This window comes from Pholcus phalangioides, unplaced genomic scaffold (assembly GCF_987345545.1).
Source record: "Pholcus phalangioides strain wild (caught in Gottingen) unplaced genomic scaffold, Ppha-v1.0 ptg000014l_1, whole genome shotgun sequence".
Lineage (NCBI taxonomy): Eukaryota > Metazoa > Arthropoda > Arachnida > Araneae > Pholcidae > Pholcus > Pholcus phalangioides.
Window position 1 is genome coordinate 4,709,371 of NW_028301607.1, and position 16,888 is coordinate 4,726,258.

General features: G+C 42.2%; 2 protein-coding genes across 2 annotated transcripts; both read left to right on the forward strand.

Moving 5' to 3' along the window:
* Positions 1 to 328: 328 nt before the first annotated feature.
* Positions 329 to 1,600, forward strand: LOC149078006 (adhesion G protein-coupled receptor E5-like). The gene is made up of 3 exons (XM_089242083.1): positions 329 to 655; positions 1,364 to 1,430; positions 1,531 to 1,600. The coding sequence occupies exons 1-3, from the start codon at positions 505 to 507 to the stop codon at positions 1,598 to 1,600; spliced, it is 288 nt and encodes a 95-aa protein (XP_089098209.1). The 5' UTR covers positions 329 to 504.
* Positions 1,601 to 2,580: 980 nt separating this feature from the next.
* Positions 2,581 to 4,036, forward strand: LOC149078007 (uncharacterized). Its single transcript, XM_089242084.1, has 4 exons — positions 2,581 to 2,663; positions 2,756 to 2,879; positions 2,986 to 3,084; positions 3,767 to 4,036. Exons 1-4 carry the CDS (start codon positions 2,581 to 2,583, stop codon positions 4,034 to 4,036), a joined length of 576 nt encoding a protein of 191 aa, XP_089098210.1.
* The last annotated feature ends 12,852 nt before the right edge of the window (positions 4,037 to 16,888 follow it).

Sequence of the window (16,888 nt, forward strand, 5' to 3'; positions counted from 1 at the left end):
TATAAAGAATCACGGTTTGACACATGTAAAGGCTAGAAATGGAATATTTGTTTATTTCTGGAATTAAGCGGGGAATCGGCACGACATTGACGGAGGGAGCGCTATAACGGGGTTCGATTGCATTGCTTTACTCGAGAACTTACTCGTAGAAGTTATGTTTCGTTTTTGGACACTTGCTGTCTTCCTTCCGGGTGAAGGAATCTTGTTCCACAAGAATCCCGTATTTACGGGACACCCTGTATAATTATTTTCCCATTGAAATACCCCCTTTTCCCTCTTAGCTCATCATCTGCCGTCTTCGTTTCATTCTCAGATGTCTCCGGACGAAAAGAAACGTCTTCACGTGCCACTTGGCAGGGTGTCTCCTCATAGTGAACGTACTGGTACAGACAGCCCTAGACAGGCACGACAGACAGGTACGCACCGAATCTTTTGTTCGAGGAACAATTACACAGGAATCATTTTTTACTTGTACCAATCTAAATCAATGTTTTACGCTTTCAGATGTGCACCGTGATATCGGGCGTACTGCAGTATTTCGTACTGTGCGCCTTCATGTGGATGCTGATGGAGGCGGTGCTGCTGTACAGGCGGGTGATTATCGTGTTCGAAATCAAAGAGATAGAAATGAAGTGGATCTGCCCCTTAGCGTATGGTGAGTGTTGCGAGGTCTGATACCGATTGTGCATATCCGGGGTTCTTAACCTATGGGTCGTGACCAAAACTTGAGTCACAGTGAGCATGCGTGAATCCGGGGGGCGATCGCCACTCCCAAGACCCAAAAAATGAGGGGGAAATTTATATGCCCTGTAAAATACGGGATGAGACAACGTGCCTAATTGTGTCTGGCTCCAGTATATTCGTAGATGATGGTGTCTGCCTCGGTTTCAACACAACTCACACAGATACTTGATACATAGGGGATTCCAAGATGGGTCCTACGAATCCACCTACAGTCAAGGATTCTTGACCAATGGATCACGAAACAAACTTGACTCACAAGGGGGCTTCCGAAATGATTCGTACGAGTCCACTTACAACTAGAAATTCTTCAGATATAGGATACGACCCAGGGCAAATTTTCGGTCGCAGGAGCTTTCGAGAAGGGTCGTAGAAATCCACTTACAGACAGAGATTCTTGAGCTATTGGTCACGACCCATATTACTTCCGACAAATCCACCTATAATCACTTATTGCGTCACTGGTTCCACTATTTTTGAAAAACGTCCCGTGGGTCACGAAGCTGTTCTTGTTAAGTTTGGATAGTGGCTATAGAAAGGGTTAAGAACCCCCCTGGGGGAGTATACCGTTGCGTACTTATTGGATTCGTGTGCATTGTTAAATGGTGTTAGTACTTTGCAGGTCTTCCTTTCGTCTTCGTGGTGGCAACGAGCTTGAAGAGGAGTTATTTCCTCATCAGAGAAAAATAGTGAGTAAAATGCACGCGTGCAATGGAATCGATGTGTGTACTGTGTATTTCATTTCAATATGCATGCAACTAACAATTTTTTTAATTTATTTTCCCACAGCTGTTGGCCCTCGACCGAAGGTGGGCAGGTATGGGCCGTTGGTGGACCAATCGTCTTGATTGTCACGTGATCATTATTATTATTATTATTATTTTTCTATTCATTTTCCATGTGCACCGTACACTTCGTGATGGTGAAATTTTGATAATGTCACTATATAGCCTATACACCATACATGTTCAACCCATGGCCCGCGGGCCAAATGTGGCCCCTCGGAGTCGTCTGATGTTGCCCGTGAAAGATTACCAAACCACTCGAGTGGCTCACCGATGATTATTAAATCACTTGAGTGACCTGCGGCACATTTAGAAATTATATCAGTGATTCGCGGCACATTTGCGGATTATTTAAGCCGTTAATATCACATATCCAAATCACTTGAGTGACCCGCGGCACAACTCTAGTTGACGTAAGTGGCATGTGGTACATTTGCGGATTACTTATAACAGCTAGCTGGCACGTTTCCAGATCACTCGATTGGGCAGAAACATACTTCGAGATCACTTGAGTGGATCACAGTACACTTACAAATCACTTAAGCCACCCGTGACATTTTTATAGACCACCAAATGACTTTTGGCACACACATTTTCAGATTACTCAATTTGCCTGCTACACATTTCCTAATCACACAAGCGGCCCGCGGCACATTTTCAGATAGCTCAGAGTGACCAAAAGATTAGCTAGAGAGTGAGCAAGCATGTTAATGACCAAACGAGTGACCTAAAGAGTGAGGGACCAGGTCAGAGCGTGTGAATGACAGAAACAGTGTGCAGGCATGTGAGTGATCAAAACTATATAAGCATGTGAATGACTAAAAGAGTAACTTTAGAGACGCGGGTGTGCTTGCGAGGGGGGGGGGCGGAAGTGAAAGCTGGATATAGCACAGGGTGGCGAATTCGAGTAAAGAGTCAAGAACATTAGACAAAAATGGGAGAAGGGTGGCGAAATTCGTGTAGGGGCCCACTGGCGGCAAAACCCCATAAATGCACCTCTGACTAGGATTGCCTATTCTTTCTCCAATTCCAGATCAACTTCATGGTGTTCCTGATGACGGTGAGAGCAGCCAGCAGGATGAGCAGGACCAACATCTACGAGAGGCGGAGCATCAAGCAGAAGAAAGAGAACCTCAGGTATTACCACGCAAACGTCCTTTGATAGTCATTACACACCATTAATTAATTCATTCAGACATTCATTTCTGCATCCCTATTTCCCCCCACAGGATGCGCGTGAGGGGTGCAGCCTCTCTCACCTGCATATTAGGCCTGACATGGTTCATAGGACTAGGCATTCAACCAGGTTCTAAGTGGATCGCATATTTTTTCGTCACGTTGAACGGGCTTCAGGTACGGGCCTTACGTTACTTTTTAATGGGTCATATATTCCTACACATATATGCAAACCCCTTTGTACTCGTGAGCGCATTACGCAACGTATGTTTTCGTCTTTTAGGGCGTATTCTTGTTCGCTACGCAAATCCTGTTCTGTCATCACATTCGTCCTGTGGCATTTGCGTTCTACTTAAACAATTTGGAGAAAATCAAACTTGCGGTAAGTTTTTTGTTTATTTGTTTATTTGTCGTTGCCATTCGATATACGGGGGTTCGATATACGCGGATTATTTCCCATAATTTTGTAAATAGTTTAAAAATTCATAAAAAATTGAAGGAATTATTATATATTTGAATGCAATTCGAGAGAAAGTTATTCCCACGAGGGTGAATCTAATTTTTTTTGGTACGAAAAAAGTTAGTTCAATTTTTATCGGTAGAGAGCTCTGTACGAAAGCCAATCGATGGCGATTGGACCCGAATCTTTCTTCAATCTCATCTGTCTCCGAAACGTTTGTGATGCTTCAACCAACGATTCGTGACAGGTAAATCATCACCAATAGTGCTTCATCCACCAAAGCCAACATCACGATGAAAACCCTATGTAAGCGCCTTCAACAGAAAATTTCGGAAATGAAAATTAATCGTACACCCTGCATTTTATAGGAGATGATTTGCCTATTTCCAGTGATTTCCGTCCGTGCAGCGTCCTCGATCGACAAAAATTTGAACTCATTCAATATTTTTCGTTAAAAAACCCCTTCGTGAGAATTACTTTTTACCGAACCGTATTGAAATAGGTGAGACCAGGGCTAGTTGGCATATAACTTCCTTTTTCTATCATAGTGAACACCCAGTGGTAGTGGTCAAATTTCAGTAATAATTTTTCTTCTGAATCGCAGGCGACATCTTGGCGTGAAGAGTTGAAGTCCAAGAAGATCCACCCTGAAAAAATTACCGCCGGTGTTTCGTCTTGTGTGGTGACGGCCAACGGGTCGGACAACGCGACCAACGTCCATCGCATCAACGTATCGTTCATAGAGACCAGCAGTTACTTCACGAATGATGGGAACAGCGTCGTCTCGAGGGAACTTCGACCGGACAACGGAGTGGTGACGCATTCCACGGGCTACCGCGACTGTTCTCAAGTTGTCGTCCCCGTAGAATCGTGATAATTATAATAAATAATTATAAATTGAAATAAAGCACTCGTTTTTGAGCATTTCTTTCCCGAACACACACACATGTCACTGTTAGGTTTCTTAATTTGTACACTGTTGGTACCAGTGGCGGCTTAAGCGGGGGTGCAAGGGGTTGCGGCACACCCGGGCGGCAGGTTTTAAGGGCTAGCACGTAGACTTTAGTTAAGACCCCAAAATGTACGCAGTAGTTCACGTGGCATCACACTTTTGAGTCATACCTCGACGACAATAGACAGGGCCTCTGACCGTATTACCAGAAACAAGAATGTAAGCTATTGGTTCGGCTCAAGAGAAAAATCTGTGCCCGTGGGAGACTTTTGCGCCTCCTGCCTATTGCTCCCGAAATAGCCCTTACATCCTGCGTCAGGACCCCTGGGCTGGAGATTTTCCATGAGGCCCCTTCTAGAGTTAATTTAGAGTGTGAAAAAAAAGTACATTATAAGGATTTAGTCCCAGGACCCTTATCAGTACTACCCTTGGGGGGGAGGGGGTGATGCTTCTCCCTCACAACTTATCCAAATAATTCCTAACAAAAACATTTTTTGCCCTTTCATCTCGGATTTTGCGCCCCTCCAGAGGAGACAAAAAATTTTATTTGATTTTTTTTTTCGGCCAATAGAACTTTTAGGATTTAGCAGCCCCTCTTGAGCGGCGCTCCGTTGTACAATGAGCCGCCCCTGTCCTCTATCACAAGGGGCAAGTTTGCATTTTGGTTCCCTAAGCCATGCGCCCCCCCCCCCACGCAAGTGTTGGGCTGACAGGACAAGGGACAATTCTCGTATTTTTTTGGTTTTTTTCCGCTATAAATTAACTATAGAAGGGACGTGAGAAGTCTTACTAAGGGCCCAGCCTGGGAGCCCTCTTCTAGTGGGGGGGGGGGGGGACATGCCCTCACCTACAATTTGTTACACAATGGTCAAATGAAACCAAAGGAAAAATTTTGGCTTCTCATGTGTCCGGTCCCTGGAGTACCAGAGTTGACCATAGACGAACTGATGGACCTCCATTGCATGCAGCAAGAGCTTATATTGAAGGTAACTTTTCCTGAGGAAGAGAGAGAAGAAATTTTTCTCAAAAAAAGTCCCTCACTTTTCAAATGTGATTCGAGAGACGTGTCAAATGTGGGAATCCGTGCAAAATTCTCTAGAAAAATGCCAATGAAATAGAAGCACAGTAAAACAAGCAATAAATCTGTCCACCAACAACAATGCAATTTCCCATCTCCGAGAAATCCTAAAAAGGAGGCAAAAAGCAAGTGTCATTGGTGTGTCAATTCTTTTTAAAATCACACAAAAGGAATAAAAATGCAAACAATAGTGAGTGCGAGGACGGTATTCAAAGTGGAGTGGATGGTCCCTGTGATAGAGACGACCCTCTCTTTGGACGATCCACAGTGCAGTGGATCGTGTAAAGAGAGGATTCTTTGATGCTGATTGGATTGTTAGATGAAGAAAACGACTCGACTATGAAATTCCATTGTTTACCTTTCGGGATTTTCGTGTTTTTTTTCATTGAAAACAGGTCGCCGTACACATTTTTTTTTTCTTTTTCAAATGACACAGTAACATGAACGCGTGTACTGGGGTTATTTTCTCAAGAAATCACTTTTGAAGCGACCTTTGGGTATCGCAGTGTGGATCTCTTATCAGAAAATTGTGAATATAGTTTAAAACATGTCGGTGAATACCGCCCTTAGTTATAATATAAATTATAGAGTATAATAGAATATAGAATCTGGTCGGCTGAAGTTGGTTTTCTGTGGTTCCCAACTTCAAGGCGCAAATGCGAGCCGATCTCCCCGTTAAAAAGTCTCGCCACAGAGAGCAACAGTCCTACAACGATAAATCATTCAATCATAACACTTCACTCATAGTTTGAAAAACTGGTGGCAGATGGCAGCACTACACATAACAAGCATTACAGAGAAACAAAAAACTTCACGTCAGGTTTCACTACACGTACACGCACATTCCCGCATGTACCGATTCGTTGGGGGTTCCGCGGGGGGGGGGGGTGCATGTGTGGTGTAGCAGTAGTAGGTAGGGCCTCCAAAAAATGGCTCGGGGATCCATGTTATTCTTAAGTCAGCCACCTCGTTGGGCAATTTGCCTGTTGTGGCGTCGTATTTGTATTTGTATTGTATTTGTAAATTCCCTTATTAGCTATCGGTAACTAAAATATTCAATTAATATGGTCTATAATCTCAGTGATTATACAAATTTTATAAGATTTTTGTAAAAGAAATTCTATTAAAAAAATCTAACGTTTTAAATCCATTTTTATTTAAATTACGGAAAACACCCGAAATTTCGATGCTCCAAATATTTTGAGAGAATGATTATCATAACTATTTTTTCAATTAAAAAAGATCCCACCCATTAATTAACTATAAATAAATTTGAAATTTAAAAAAAGAAAATTGAAAAAACAGGGCGGGAGATTTAGCTACCCCCCCCCCCCCTCACAACGGTGAAAATCGATAATTTATAAACGTTATAAATATGATTTTATAACGGTATTTTTTTTCCTACCTAAAATTAGCCACCTCCTAAATTTTGTGTCTCGGGTTGGTTGGCCCCTTGCCTCCTCTAGTCCCGGCCCTGTTTCCACGGCACCTTGAATTGCCATGACGTACTGATTGGGAGTCATAGCCCTATTAACACGTTCAGTATAATTTTATAAACAAAATATCCCACGGCAATTCACACCGATCACGGCATCCAGTTTCGGAGAATCGCTGCTCTCTATAGTATTTTCAATATAAACCCAGTACATTTTCAAAATAATTAGTTTCCATACGAGCTGAACAACTGGCGAGCATCGAATTTTATCCATAGAGCAAAGTATCAGAGGATGAAACAACAGAAGCATTTTTTTTTTAATAATTATTATATATGTACGGGGTGATTATAAAAAAACTATCCCGACATATGGGCCCCTAACTATCATACCATTCACAGAAACTGAATGAAATTTTGGCATAAGGTATTTTGAGGTATGCGCTCAAGAATGATATGGAAAACAACAGCGTCACTCTAACAGTTACGGTTACAGTGAGAAAATTTCGAAATTATCAACTGGCAACACCAATTTTTTTGTATTGGAATGCGATCTCCATACTGAAAAACACTAAATAGCGTTGGAATGGCACCTGTAGCACGAAAATCCCCGGAGCTAGGCAAGGAAAAAGGACTTTGCCGTGCACCAGAGCATCAATGTTCGTTTCATTCGTCACACCGTTTGTTCGGCTGAGATCCCACAAGGCCTGATTAGTCCTCCACAAGGTCATGTGGAAAACACAATAAAATGCTTTATTTTATGCTGCTTCTCTGTCCTTATTGGTTGTCCTCACTTTTAGCCTATCTACCGCCGATGATTTTCGTGCTACAGTTGCCGTTCGAACGCTATTTAGGGTTTTTCACAATGGAGATCACATTTTAATACAAAAAACTTGGTGTTGCCATTTGATATTTTCGAAATTTTCTCACTGTAACCGTAACTGTTAGAGTGACACTGTTGTTTTCCATATCATTCTTGAGCGCATACATCAAAATACCTTATGCCAAAATTTCATTCAGTTTCTGTGAATGGTATGATAGTTAGGGGCCCATATGTCGGGATAGTTTTCTTATAATCACCCTGTATATCAGCTATGGGATTGTTTTTATCGTACGAATGTTAAATTTTCGACATTGACGGGAAATTATTATCAAATTATTTATCATGAAATTTGCTCATAATTCGATATCCGATCATATGTATGCTTTATTATAATTCCACTACAAATATAAACATAGGCGGAGATAGACTTGGAAGTGTGGGGGGGGGGCACGCTCATTATTGCTGGGGGGTAAGATGATGATGATGATGGCAATTCATATATATACATATATACATTAGATCAGTCGACTCCACCTTTGACGCTGGGGGGGGGGGGCAATGCCCTCTCCCCTTGTATCTCCGCCCATGAATATGAAATTAGTTATTTATTGGAATCACAAAAAATATCGTCACTCACCTTTTTTTCAGCACTTGTCGGAGGGCTTCAAAAATATCTGCAAGGCTGAATCAGCATCCATATCCTCTACCTCAGAGAAGACTGTCATCCTATATGAGAAAATTATTGCTTCAAAATAATCGTTTCATTTTCAAATAAAGTATGACATTCTTACAATCTCGAAATAATTCAGGCAACGCGGATGACGACCATTATTTTTTGTTTACGAGCACTCACTGCGCATGCGTTAGACCGTGGTTCGTCTACTGATCCACCAAATACGGTGGTTCAGATCCAGCCACCAAAACTGATTTTTAAGCCATGGTTCAGGCGCGGAGAATACCGTTTTTGAAGTGAACGTCACTGTAATCAATCAATCAATCAATGGTTTTGTTTTAGCAGGATTTTTGGCACGTCACTGTAACCTGCGATCGTGGTTTAAACTGTGGCGGTGAATACGGCCCTCAGCCAGTTTTCCGTATCTGTCGTATTTACAAATACCGCTATCTGGTGGCCCTGATGTCATTGGCAGAATGTTGAATGGAGATACGGAGGGGGGGGGGGGGGCGTGGGGAACATTGCTCCACCATCGTCAAAGGTGGAGTCGACTGATCTAATGTGTATATGTGTATATGAATTGACATCATCATCATCGTGCCCCCAGCAAGAATGAACGTGCCCTCCCCCCCAGACTTTCAAGTCTATCACCGCCTATGGTCCCCGTGAAGGCAGAGATGAATTTTCCTTTTTTCCTGAAACATCGATATCTCCTCACTCAGCCAGTTTCCCGTATCTGTCGTATTAACAAGGCAAAGTGACGTTTTTCGGTCAAAAATCGTGATGGCTGTTTTTTAGTACAGTGGCCTCCTTTCTCAGTTTTTGGTAACCCTACATATAACCGGTATCCCACGTGTTTTCCTTTCCATATAACGACCGCACCCAATATAACGACTATTTTAGATTGAACGATGGGAATCATTATAACGATCGTTGACCGTATTTGATGAAGCTTTTTTGAGAAAGACGGGCACCCGACTACAATATTGGCGTATATGCAGCTATCCTCAACACCATATCTCGAAGCAGAGGTTACGGTGTATTTTTGCAACAAAGGAAAGCCCCCATTTGAGAAATTGCTGAGCATATAGACGTAAACTTGTGGTGGTCCACCCTCCCCCACTATATCTATTAGTACCTATAGAAATATTGGATTTGAGCCCCCCTGCCCAAAATTTTTTTATTCCTTCCAGTAACTTTACGCCTATATGGCTGCGTACGCTACCGTCGAACAACCAGGCGTGGATACATGAGGATGTGTCAGGAGGGGCGAATTTTTGAAGCTCTTTGAATCATCCCGTATTTTACGGGGCAGACAAATTTTCACATATTGTTTGGCTCTCCTTTCGAATCTACGCCTGAGCGAAAGCAGACATATTTAGCTGTAAATGGAACGAAGGCAGGCATCTTCAGCTGTGAATGAGCCCGAGGCAGACATCTTCAGCCTCGATCGGAGTTAAGGCAGGCGGATCCAGGGCGATGTATCGGAGAAACAACTCTTATCGTGCAGGTATATAAGATCGGGCGGCTGTTGGCAGGTGCTCGACGTTTCATACACTATACACTACTACTACTAAACCACACATGCACCTCGTCCATATAACGAATCCTCTCACGAATTAGTACATGTTAGAATGCGCGTGTACGTGTAGTAAAACCTGATGTGAAGTTTGTTTCTGTGTAAATTCTTGTTATTTGTAGTGCTGCCATCTGCCACCAGTTTTCCTAACTATGAGTTAGATACTTCAGTCATGAGTGAAGTGTAATGATTGATTAATTTATCGTTGTAGGGCTGTTGCTCTCTGTGGCGAGACTTTTTAATGGGGAGATCGGCTCGCATTTGCGCCTCGAAGTTGGAAACCAACTTCAGCCGACCACCACTGTGGCGACGCACAGTGGTCCAAATCGGGAAATTAGCACGAAAAAACACAACGACCCAGTCCAAAGTATACACAGACAGCCGATCCAGCCTGGAAGCCATAAGAGACCCCCCCTCACGAGACACGAGGACGCCAGGACCGTCCGCAGGGCTCTATTAAAAAATCCAAACATCCAATTGAACTGGGTCCGTGGCCATGTCGGAGAAAAAGGGAACGAGGAGGCGGACCGATTGGCCAAGGCAGCAACCTTGAGCCGTACGATCCTCCTGGAAAAGAAGATTCCAGCAGCGACTGCAAAAAGGATAATAAAGATTCACATCCTTGGAGAGTGGCAGAAATTCTGGGACCACCCCGCCACACATGGGAAGTTAATCCATAGGGTCCTGCCAAAATACAGTGGAGAGAGAGATCTTGGAGCAGAGAGAAGACGATATTCTTCTCGGGCCACGGGCCGTTCCCCACCCACTTCCCCCGCTTCGGATCTCAAACAATGACAAGTGCCTGTGTGGAGGAGTCGGAAGCCCATTGCATTACGCAACAGAATGCGAAAAGACCTCAGAGTTCCACCTGGTTAAGCCGCTCCTCAGTTGGAGCATGAATGGGTCAAAAAGATGGAGAGAGATGGAAAAGCCCTGGAAACCATCAAGGACCTGGTTAAATTCCTGGAAATCCAACCAGGAACATCTCCACACCAAGAGGGATGAGACCATCCAGACTCCACATGAAACGCAACACCTGAGGAGGAGCGGAAGACTGAGACCAAGGGCAGAAGCCGAAGACAGCGTCGATAGGGTACTCTCCCAGGAAATAGAAGAATTAGAAGACGAAGAATACGACAGAGAGGGAGAGCAATCGGAGAGAGAAGAAGCGGTCGAAACATGGGAAGACTCTGACTTCAAATAGGATGATCCAGTGAAAGAGTAACCAAGAAACAAAGTCCCAATGATCAGTGTTTAAACTGCCAAGCACCCAACCAAAAGCTGAGGAGCTTTTGAATAATCGAACAACCCCCCTCCCCTCATGCTGAAAGAACCTGGCGCCTGGTCGGACCAATGTGACACGAAGGGCTCACACTAGCCAACAAGCCAACGAGAGGAGACGTGGTCCAGGACCTGGCCTGGCCACGGAGGAGCGCTCACCCGAGCGTACAAGCCAAGGAGGGAAGACGCGTGGTCCAGGACCTGACCTGGCCGGATAGCGAACCAACAAGCCAACGAGGGAAGACGCGTGGCCCAGGACCTGGCCTGGCCACGGCAGAGGCTCACCTCAGCCAACAAGCCAATGAGGAGGGAAAACGTGGTCCAGGACCTAGCCTGGCCACAGCGGAGAGCTCACCAGAGCCAACGAGGGAAGACGCGTGGTCCAGGACCTGTTGAAAGAATAATTAATGTATTGATGAAAGAAATTTTTCGTGAATCGATAAAATTCAGAATTCATGAAAGAAATATAGAATCGATGAAAGAGAAATAAATTCTGGAATTATCGGGAAAATAATTCTAGAGTTAATGAAAGAAGTACAACAAAAACTCAGAATTGATGAAAGAAATGAGTCCAGAAATAATGAAAATTCAGAATTGATGAAAGAAATGAGTCCAGAAATAATGAAAATTCAGAATTGATGAAAGATATAATTTCAGAATTAGTGAAAGAAATAGTTCCAGAACTGATAAAAATTCAGAATTAACAAAAAAATAATTCTAGAATATTCATCAAAATTCAGAACTAATTTAAGAAATAATTCCAGAATTGAAAGAAACATATATATATTTCCTGGACAACATATATATATTTCCATATTAAATATGCCGAATGCTTACCCAGTTCGCAAGAGGGTCTGAGTTCGAGTTCCAGCGGAGACCAGATGACTTTTCTCTTCCCAAGTTCACCTCGGCATGATATCCAGAAAATTTCCTTTTTCCTTGACATCTTGGTCAGAAAGAAAAAATGCCATCTACCTCCTTCTCAATTCCAGAACTTACCAAGAAATAATTTCAGAATTTATCATAATCACAGAGAATACTTGGTAAGAAATAATCCTAGAATTAATGAAATTATCAATTCCAGAGTTATTGGGAGAAATAATTTAAGAATTGGTGAAATAAAGCCTCCAGTAATTTTCCGGGATGCGGAGCCTCGCAAAGCGCGGGGCCCTGTGCGACCACACTTAAGGGACAGTGCCGTCTTAAGGTATGGGCCTCAGGGGAAAAGGGGGGGGGGCCTCACAAAAATGGGATCTGGGTTGAGATTTTCGAAAATTTGCCTGGTAGGGCCTCAGAAAAAACATTTGGCCAGGGGGCTCATGATGCTCTTAAAACGGCCCTGCTAAGGGAGGCTCTGTTCTTTTGTGTTTAAACTTTTGAAATAGACTAATAATGCAATGTAAAATACGCGCATATGCTTCTGTTACTTCTCGCGCATATGCTTATCTTATCGTTAATTACACAATTCCGCTCGAAATCAACCACGTATATTGAGGTACTCGGAAAAAATCGACAGCAAACAAAAAGCCTTATAAGATATCGGTCTTAACCTCGTATATAAGAAATTTATAAATCCTTTTTAGGCGTTAAATGAACATGGGAACGCACTCGAATTTGTCAAATACTCTCGATGCCGGTCCGGAAATTCCTCCTTGAGAGAAACCATATGGCTTTTGTCGACCTCGACTGAGTGTATTTTCGCCATATTGGTCTTCAATTTTCTCGCACTGTTTATGATGAACGTATCGAAAATATTCGTCGTATTCGTGGCGTTTTCCTGCACAGATTGCCTCGGCCTGAATGAAGTCGGATTTTTTCATATACGTAAGTGCTCTTGTAAATTCTTCAGTAAATTTATTAATTACAGTCGAACTTGGTTGTAACGACATCGAAGATTCTTTGAAATTTTGTCGTTAGGTCGACGTTTCCAAAGACATTTTTAAATGTGAAAAAAAATCTTACAGTATAATTTATAAATTATGCAAATTATCTTCATAATTGAGTTTAGTTATTTGAATCAAAGCAAGCTTCGCTGAAAAAACGGGACATTTTTATGATAATTTTCTAGGAATTTTTATAACTTCTAGGAAATTTGTGATAATTTTCTAGGAATTTTTATAACTTCTAGGAAATTTGTGATAATTTTCTAGGAATTTTTATAAGTTTCTAAGAGTTTTTATGCTAATTCTCTTTAGGAAATATGAAATCGAAGTGGTAAAAATGTGCCATTATATCCAAGCCCGTTGGATTTCATCGACGTTATAAGCAAGGTTCATTAACATTATTCTCCATGGGTACCAAAACTGAGGTCGCATATTATGGACGTTGTTACCAAGGTGTTACAACCGAGGTCGTTATAGCCGAGTTTGACTGTAACTTATTCGATTATGATTTTTTTTTTTTTTGTCAAAAATGAATATTTTCTGGAATTCATTACAACACAGCGGTTCTTAACCTCTTGCATTCACCTTGAACCCAGAGGCGAATTCATGGATTTTCCGCCTGTGGGCTACGCAAATTTTGCCAACCTCCCTTTCTCCCATTCTAGTCCATCTTTCTTTACCCACTCATTCCTCAAATTTACCGCCCTAGACTACAGCCCGCTTAGCCCCCACCTCCGTCTCCAAGTAACTTTTTGGTCACTTACATGGTTGCACGTTTTCTTATTCACTTTTCGGTTACTCACTGAACGGGTACTCACTCCTTCGGACAATCACATGCTTACACATTGTTTTGGTCACTCACTTGCTTAAGCACGCTCTAGGTTACTCTTTTGATTCCTCACAGACCTGATCTATTGCTCTCTATTGCCCTTCTTTTTGTCCCTCACATGCTTCCAAACTTTCTGATCGCTCACTGGCCTTCTTCTTTTGCTCTCTAAGTCACTTTTTTTGGTCACTCCCATGCTTGAACACTTACATGGTCATTTTTGATCACTCTTTTGGTCATTCGCTGAACTGATTCCTTGCTCTCTAGGTCACTCTTTTGGTCGCTCACTGATCTCAGTCGTACTCTAAGTGGTCCCTTTGGATGATTCATATGCTTGCGATCTTTCTTGGTAACTCTTTTAGTTGTTCACTGGCTGTTGCCCTTCCTACGCTTACACATTCTTCAAGTCACACTTTTGATCACTCACTTATCTGGTCCCTCACTCTCCAGGTTACTCACGTGTTTGCACAATGTTTGATCTCTCCCACGATTGCACACTTTTTGATCACTCACATGCTTGCACAGATACTACGCTCTTTCGGTCATCGATCTAGTCCCTCACTCTCTAGGAATATCTTTAGATCATTCATATGCCGGTACATTGTTTTGACCATCCCACATGCTTGCACACACTCTAAGTCACTCTTCTCGTCACTCGCTCACTTTCTTGATAACTTTTTTGGTCACACACTGACCTAGTCCCTCGCTCTCTAGATAGAGGTGGATTTGTGGTTTTTACCCCCTTGACCTATAAAAATTGTGTAGCGCTTCTCCCGTCAAACCGAAAGATACCCAGGCCACATCGCCATATGGCAATATCGGCTCATTGTCCACACGGAATGGATACCTCTAGCAATTTATTCATAAAAAAGCATACATTACAAAATATACTGTACATTACAATCATAACAACTATAAAATCATAATCAAAGTGTAAAATCATAATCTAAGTATAAAATCAATTGCGAGATCACAAATCTACGTATACAATCGGAAATCAAGCATATAATCCTATATATTCCATATTAAATCTTAATTCGAATATAAAGTCTTAAATCACATATTGAAATCAATAATAAATCAGATAAAATTCATAATCGATTTCATCCTCAATTTGAATCGTTCGATTTCCATGACATTATACTGGTCTTGTGCTATCAGTCAGTCTTCTTTGTAGTTGATCAGTTTCTTTTTTCTTGAAGTGAGCGGCGAGGTGGTGCAGTTTGTACTTGTGCTATAGGCTGATAAGGCATCCTTGGGATCACTTTGTCTTCATTGTCTTCTATCCATCTAATTATTTTCTTGACTTTATTTATTCTACTTTTGTTTTTAAAAATCTCTCTGATCCAGAGTGTGGCATTTTCAGCAGCGGGCACAGCCATGTGCTTCAGATGTGCAGTTAATGTACATGTTGTCAAGTAATGGATGGGAGTGCCGATTTCACCACAAAGGCAATTGATCTGTTTCTCGTTTTTTGAAGCGGTGAAGGTGATTTGGAAAAGGTCCGTGATTGGTTGTAAAAAATACAAGTTCTCTGCTCCAATTTTTTGCGTTGTATGAAACTTTTACTATTTTGTGGACACTTCTTCCAGTTTTGGCATCATTCCATCGGGTTTGCCACAAATTGAGTATTTCTTTTCTTGCCTTTTGTTTCGCTGTTGATGATGGTAATAATATTTTAATTAAATGTGCACCATTGATTGTCGCTGCTTTGGCTATTGCGTCTGCTTCTTCGTTCCCCCACTCACCCACGTGCGCTTTGATCCAAGATATGCGAATTTGTGGGTTCTTGTGGAGGACCTGCCGAATTTCCCTAGCCATAGCATGGATGGTCATCGGGTTCTGTATATCATATATACTTGAAAGGCTATCGCTATAGATTATAGTTGCTTGTTGGAATTCTTGAGCTTTTATGGTTGCCATGTATAACGCTAGTAATTCAGCTTGAAAGATATTATTGTCGTTTTCTAGCTTACTACTCCAGCACTCGATGATCTTATGATCTTTCGCTACTACATATGCCGATGCTGTTCCGGAGATAGTTTTCGAGTCATCTGTGTATATATGAGTTCTTTGGCCTCCTATTTCTTTGTTCTGGTTATTCCCGATAGATACTTGGTGTTGATGCAGGTCTTCCGATGGGTGGATAGTTATTTGTTTTTCCCGTCTCTGATACTCTTTGCTAGTCGGTGTAGACGTAACAATAGACCCATTTGTGCTTCATAATTCATCCATAGGCTCCAAGGCGGACAACCTGTAATGACATATAATGCGCTATTTGGTGTTGTGTGGTACGCTCCTGTGATATATAATAGTAAATTACGTTGGGCTGAGTCTAATTCCTGTTGCATGGAGTTGGTTGCGCCTGCGTACCAAATAGGTGTTGCGTAAGCCATTATTCGTGTTGCTATTGTCCAATAGAGAACTCGTCGGTGTCGATATTTGATTCCCCATTTCGCTCCGCCGATGTTTTGGAGCTGGAGAAGAAGCTTATTAATTTTTTCGGTTTGCTTTTCTATGTGTGGACTCCAAGTTAGTCTAGAATCTAAGTACACGCCGAGGTATTTTAATACATCTGTTCTTTTTATAGATTTTCCAAGCATTCTGATGGTGGGAGGTTTTTTTGAAGATATCCATAGAAACTTTGTTTTATCTGCTGCGACTGTCAATTAATGTTTTCTCAACCATGTCGTAAATTTTTCTAAGGCTTCCATCGCTATTTATCGCTTCCATTGCGCTTCTCCCATTCTACTAATTTTCTTGACCACTCATTCTTCAAATTTGACACCCTGTCATGGGTGGAAATACGGGGGGGAGGGGTATTGCCCCCCAGCGTCAAAGGTGGAGTCGACTGATCTAATGTATATGTACGTATGGAATTGACATCATCATCATCATCATCGTGCCGCCCCCCCCAGCAATAATGACAGTGCCCCCCCAGACTTCCAAGTCTATCTCCGCCTATGCACCCTGTGGTATAGCCCGCTAAGTCCCCCATAAATATGCTTCTTCTTGAGCGAATAAAATGAAAGACACACAGACTGAGTCCCTTTACAGAGTAATATTTATTAATTTTATAGCCCTCAGTTGTTAGCACATGTAAGCTCATGCCCCCCGAAACCTATCAAAGGCATAGCCGTCTTAGAAGTGTCATGGGCCCTCAGGCAAAGGGAGTTTTCTCAGGCCCCTGTCTAGTTGG